Here is a 6,697-nt window from a genome sequence, read left to right as displayed (position 1 = left end):
ATAATATAGAGAAAGGGACCACATTGAATATAAATTGAAATAATTGTGCCAGCTCAACTAGTCGTTGGTACCATCCAGCGTAGCAAAATGAGGCCACATCAGCGTCTTGATAATGACTCATCACCGAAAATATGTTCAGGGACTATTATGGTGTCCGGAGCTGTATCTGGAGGATTACAATGGTGCAATTGGGATCTCAGAGATTACATTGGATAACGACCTGAATCTCAGAGACCATTACAAAAATTTACTTCTATATATTTTCTAGCTATAGTTATAGTATATTTCTAATAACCATGATAATATAACAATTAAATAACCAACTAAGATTAAAAGCTAATGAGTATTATAAATAATTCTATAACAATTAACATTTATCTTAAACTAAACACAAAGATTTAATTTAATTTTTATCTCTTAATTTATTTTCTAAATGCAGTTTTAAGATTTACAAAAATCATATTTTATTATCATATTCTATATTTTGCTCTTACATTCGAAAATTTCTATATCCGTCATTGCTGTTAATAAATTGATTAGCTTATAAAAAAAATATATTAATTTAAAATAACAAAAAATAGTTATCTTCTTTGTATTTTCAACACAATTAAATATTATTTTTTATATATATATTTTTAAATAATTATCTAAGTATTTTATTATCTCTTATTGATCAATTGTAAAATTTGCATGTCAATATTCATCGAGTAATTTTTTATTATTCAAAATAATTACTGTAGGCAAGATCGTGTAAGGAATAAAATTAAAAAAAAAAAAAACAAATTGGACATCATTTCAAATAAAGAATATATGTGCTTTATTTCTTATTTATATTTAGAAGAGTAATTAAGCTTTAATTTAGTACTTAACTAATTAAGTAGTATTATTACAAAGTTCATTATATTAGCAGTGGGACAAGTGTCCGCAGACCTCTCTTATATACATAAATATTGAGTGCATTCTTCTATGATGTACATTTCTTCCATAATACATTCAAATTATAAGGTACTTATTTGGTTGTAAATTAGTTCTCGATTTATAAAGAAAATTGAGAACCCAAACCTAGAAAATAAACCTAGTATTGGCGTCAAGATTATATTGATCGATCCTTGTAATTATTGTAGTTGTAATCATTCAAGATAAAGTGTTTTTTGTGCATCATAGTACGCCAGAGGATCTTGTCAAAAATCTGACAGATTTAGCATCAAGAACCTTAAAATATTGTTCCTCACTATAATTTGGCTTTGGCACACGTCCTCCTTTTGTTACCGTGAAAGAAGCTCCATTTTCAAAAGCATCCCCTATAGAATGGAATTCCCACATGTTCCCATTTTCGCTGTTGCCTTTTCTCCATGTCACCTACACAACACATAATAATAATAATTAATTAAAATAATATATATATATAGTATACATAATATCATTACTAAAAACAATAATCAAAATAAATTCATGTTAATTAATTAATTTCATTACTGATTATTTAATTTATTTACCTCCTTGTTCCCAGATTCGGGGGCTATGAAGAGGTTAGATTGGCTTTTGAGGCTAGGTCCCATGCTTCCACCAATAGCATATTGCATCCATCCCTGGTATAGATTGTTTGCTACATGTGCATATCCATGACGGATCCTATATTTTACAAATTTATTAATATTGTCAAATATATTATGAGTTTAATTTTGATGTATTAATAGGTAAATTGTTTTAGATAATCGTTTAATTAAATTTATGTATTTAAATAATTTTTTATATTGTAGTAATATGCAATTGTTAATTGTGTAAAATACTTTTACGTCCAAAATATATGAAAATTAAATTATATATTATATATTTTGCGACAATGTTACTAGAAGCCAATGTTTTTAGTATAAAAAAAAGTTGGATAATATTAATTTAAACAAGAAACAAAATAAAAAATAGAAATTTTTGATGGTTAATAGTTTTTAGCAATTTTAATCAACACAAAAATTATGTATTTTTTGTGTATAATTTTTTGTAAATGTGAGTCTAAATTATTATTGTTAAATATTGACTTAAAATAATAATATTTACTGAGCATATTACATTCTTCAATAAAAAAATTATTAGTTGCCTAAATTTTGCAATAATTTATTATGTACTTACCTTGGCATACGCTGGTTACAATTTGGTCCAAAATGATTGTACACAACAGTAACTTTCATGTTCTGGTCTCTAATATATCCATCATCATGCCCAAGAAGCATAACCTTATCTTGGTTCCGGAACCAGTTATTGGAGACAGTGACATCAGTGGAACCCCGTGTAACATCAAGAAGACCATCTTCGCAATCTTGAAGTGTATTATGATCAATCCAAATCTTTGAAGCAGTGACTAATCTAATGGCATCCCCATCAACTTGACCTAATGAAATCACCTTCCCATTTGCACCCATCACCAATCCCGGAGCTTGTGCTTTACAATCATGGATCCGAACGTTGTGGATTATTACGTTCGTCGCCTTCAAACAAATAACAAACAATTTGTTATGTGAGTAGTTAGCAATTCAGTATTCATGCATGCATATCAATTTAACTAATATAAATATGTGAATTAACTCATTTTGGTTACCTTAAAGATCATAAAGCATGCGTTATGAGCAATGTGGACGTTGGCGCCGCGGCCATCAATGGCGGTAAAGCTACTAATGAGAAGGGGTTTTGCCAATGTAATTTTCATGTCTCTTTTAAATGTGATCCAAACTTTTTGTTGAATCACAGAAGCTCCATATCGCAAGGTACCAGGCTTAGGGTTTATGGGGTCATCAGTAGGGTCTATAACTTCATAATGGATGAGGTCACTGCCAATGTTGTTCATCATCTTGCCAGCATAGCCAATGGAGCAGTTCGCGAGTTGCGCGCGGTGGCTCCTCCATTGGGGATCCCGTCTCCAGCACCGATCAATCACATTCATTTTCATGCCAATTATTTTGGATTGCTTGGCACCATAAGTAGGGCTTGGAGAGAAAAGGGTGGCAAGAAAAATGGGCAAAACAAAGTGCCAAAGGATACTAGCCATGGTGTATGTATGTTCTTGGGAATAATGTGCTATCTAGGGTTTTGGAGTAGTACGTAGTAGAATTGAGAATTGATTATATATATAGGCTACGGTGGATGGGAAATTGCTTCAAGTTTGTTGAAGTTGTTGTGTGAAGCTATGGCCAAAGGAGTATCGGATGCGCGAGAAAGCTATCAATAATAGAAATTGGGGAAGGTAAATTTAGCATATAGTGTGAGTTAGGCTTAACCTTAAGTTAGATATAATGCGGTTAGCTAAATTTGAGCAATGACCATAGAAGGAAAATTAAGGGAGCATCATTTAATATTGGGGAAATGATATGGTATATTTTTTATTTTTTTTATTATTTTTTTGGTTTTCCATGGTATTTTTCAATTTGATAGGTCAAAGACTAATCCGTTGCAAATCAGAGCTCCATTTAAGAGTTTGCAGCTGGCTAATGGGTTGTTGCATGCACAAGGCATGATTCGAACCCCCAACCCCCAACACTTGCTTAAGCAGACTAATGAGCTTACCATTAGACCAACCTGTAAAATCCAAGAGATTAGTAAATAATTAGCAAATAAATTAATTATTGCTCAAAAAAATTAGAAAATAAAATTTTGTAGTTTGACATGATAGAAAAAATTAAAATAAGAATTTTGATATTAATTTCAAAGAATTTGACCCAAGATTGAGTCGAATGGACCAAACCGATCGAACCGAGCCCAAAATGGACCCAAGGCCCAATCCAACCCAACAAGCCTTAATGAATACAGTTTCTCTTCCTTTTCTCTCTTCATTCACGTTGCCATTGTTGGAGAAGGGAAGAAGAAAGACAAAACCCTAACCTCCACTTCAAACCTCCACAACTTCTCGCTCCGAACTTCGATCGCGGCACCGTTTGTGGCCACGCGACCATCGCGTCCAGCTCTACGAATCTATCCGAATAATTTCATAGGTAAACATCATTCTTAATTCAGTTTTTCTACCCCTTTGATTTTCGAAAACCTTGGGCATACATGTTGAGAATTTGTTGGCTTTGATGCTATAGGTTCAATTTCGCTTGAGAAACTTGTTGGGCTTAGTTCGTTTGGTCCGTAGATACGATAAAGATCCTTAACCCTAGCTATTTCTTGTTTTGATTAAGTTGGGTTTTGAGTTTTTGGGTATATGTATGTATATATGTGTTAGGTGTGTATGTATACATGATTTGGAGTCGTTGGAGCCATTGGAAGCTTGATTGGGATCTTGGTTGGTGTTTGGAGCTAAATTTTGGTATTGAGGGCTTGCCTTTCGCCTAAGTGGGTACCTTGGGTAATACGTGAAAATCGGCCAAGGTATGGTTTAGGTTTTTCGTATTTAATATATAATGTTCTGTGAAACCTTAGGCTAGAGGACTATAGGATAGGTTGGAACGGTTAAGCATGTTGAATGTTAGTGTTTGTGATAATAATGGTTGATGACATGAATTGAGTATGTGTTAATGATTATGGGTATGCTGGAATTAGAATGCTAAAGTGGTGTTTGGATGATGATTGGTTTGTTGATAAGGTTGTTTGTGCATAATTGATAGATTGCTCATGGTTTTATTATCTAAAGTAAGAATTTAGGTGTGAAATTGTGTAATGTTGATGTGTGATGGATGATAAAAGGGTGTAGAATTATGTTGTTGTGATATTGCATATTTTAGGGCTAATTTTAAGTATGGAATGGTTGATATTTGAATGGTGAATCAATGAAATAGAGGTTGGAAGTTTTTTGCAAAAATTGACTTTTTGGCTGAATTTTGGCAGGCCATAACTTGGTTCCAGACCCCCAAATTATTTCAAATTTATCTCATATAAAAATTAGGTTTGTGAAATTTACACCATTCAAAGAACGGATAAAAAATATTTTAAAACGAAAAAGTTATGCGTGTCAGAAGTTTGGAGTACAAAACTGAAAATTCTGCAACATTCAGTATTTTTGCTGTTCTGCATAACTCGTGTACGCGACCAACCTTTTCGGGTTGGGTATCTCACGTACGTGAGCTTGCGTATGCGAGCATAGAAAGTTGTACTCTCACGCGTACACATGGACCCTGTTTCAGCAAATCTGGGTTTTTGAGTTTTAAACCTAATTTCAAACTTCTAAACCTCTATTTTCGTACGTTCAGTCACAAATCATAAAAGTAAGCCTAGTAATTAGATGAAGCTAGGAAATGGAGGTATCTTGGGGGCGAAGTAAGTTGAGAAAGTGATGAATTATATACGAAAACGTGTATACTTGAAGTGTATAAGGTACCATGACTTTAATGATATGATTATGCGATGATTATGAATAATGTAAAGAGGTTATAGCATTGAACTTGCGAATGAATGAGCATGATGATGATATTGTTTTGTGGGATGTGAGAAAGGTGGTAGGGCACTAATCCCCCGATGTATTTCCTCACATTTTTTTTCTCTCTGTCTGCAAGGTGATAGGGCATTAATCCCCCGACTGGTATGGCATGGCCTCAGTAGGGGAAGGTATTAGGGTACTAATCCCCCGATTTATTTTCCCCTAATGTATGCCTCCAGGAGAAGGTGGTAGGGCATTAATCTCCCGATCTTGTGCCTCCTGGATATGCGTAGTTGAGAGACGGTATCCGGGTTAGCTACCGGGTGTGTCGGGTTCTGGCAGTTAACCGACGCGTGAGCTCACAGCCTGTAGGAAAGGCATACATCATGTGCATATTGTTTGTTTTGTTTTCTATGCATTATTTGGGAATGCCTAATTGATTATATTATGTTAATTGTTATATTTGCTACTTGCACTACTTGTCTCCTACCTGTGCTTGCAATTGTCTGTTTGTCTATTTTTGCAAACTCACCGGTGATGGAGGAACGGAGGAAAGGTGGAAAGACTTAGTGTTAAGGTTAAGTTTAAACTAAGCTTAGATATCCTTAGAAGACCACCTTTTTATGGTTTCTGTTTAGTAATTTAAGCTTTGTAATCTGAGTGTCGGCATTCTAGGATTGCCTCTGGCATTCTCAAGACCTTATATCTTATGTGCGTGGCACCTTTACCATGCTGAGAACCTCCGGTTCTCACCCCATACTATGTTGTTGTTTTTCAGATGCAGGTCAAGCGGCACCTCACTAGGCGTCTGGAGTTCTGCTGCGAAGTTGTTCATTTTGAGGCCCTACTTTTGTTATTTTGATATATATATATATATATATATATATATATATATATATATATATATATATATATATATATATATATATATATATATATATTAGACTCTCCTTATATGTATATGAACACTTTATCTTTGGTACTTCTTAGAGGTTTTATGGAGAGTTAGGGCTTTAAACATGTTCTTTTGGGCTTTTATTATGTATATATTGTATGTAAATATTTTTCGGCTACCCTTAACTTCGTAGGTTGAGTTAGGAGATTGTTATATCGTTTCCTTGTCTCTCTACTTCTACTTTCTATTTAGTTATGCCTTTAAACCTTAGATTTCTTCGCACGCAAGTAATCCTGTTTTCTGAGTGTTGCGCTTTTTATTTTACGATTTTTGCTTTATCCGTTTTTCAAGGCTCCTCGTATACTATATCCTTTTCAATATTATTATATATACTTTTATTTTAGAGGTCGTAATACCACACCACCTTTACTTTACGGCTTAAGCGTAAAGCTCTGTGT

At 33.7% G+C, this 6,697-nt stretch overlaps 1 protein-coding gene across 1 annotated transcript; it reads right to left on the bottom strand.

The window, feature by feature from the left end:
• Positions 1-793: 793 nt before the first annotated feature.
• On the bottom strand, positions 794-3,335 carry LOC112779694 (probable pectate lyase 4). The gene is made up of 4 exons (XM_072227671.1): positions 2,594-3,335; positions 2,128-2,483; positions 1,497-1,632; positions 794-1,359 (listed from the first exon to the last, which is right to left on the bottom strand). Exons 1-4 carry the CDS (start codon positions 3,038-3,040, stop codon positions 1,159-1,161), a joined length of 1,140 nt encoding a protein of 379 aa, XP_072083772.1. The 5' UTR covers positions 3,041-3,335; the 3' UTR covers positions 794-1,158.
• Between the last annotated feature and the right edge of the window lie 3,362 nt (positions 3,336-6,697).

The sequence above is a fragment of the Arachis hypogaea genome, chromosome 19 (assembly GCF_003086295.3).
Source record: "Arachis hypogaea cultivar Tifrunner chromosome 19, arahy.Tifrunner.gnm2.J5K5, whole genome shotgun sequence".
Classification (NCBI taxonomy): Eukaryota; Viridiplantae; Streptophyta; class Magnoliopsida; order Fabales; family Fabaceae; genus Arachis; species Arachis hypogaea.
This window is presented reverse-complemented; position numbering and strand designations above follow the sequence as displayed.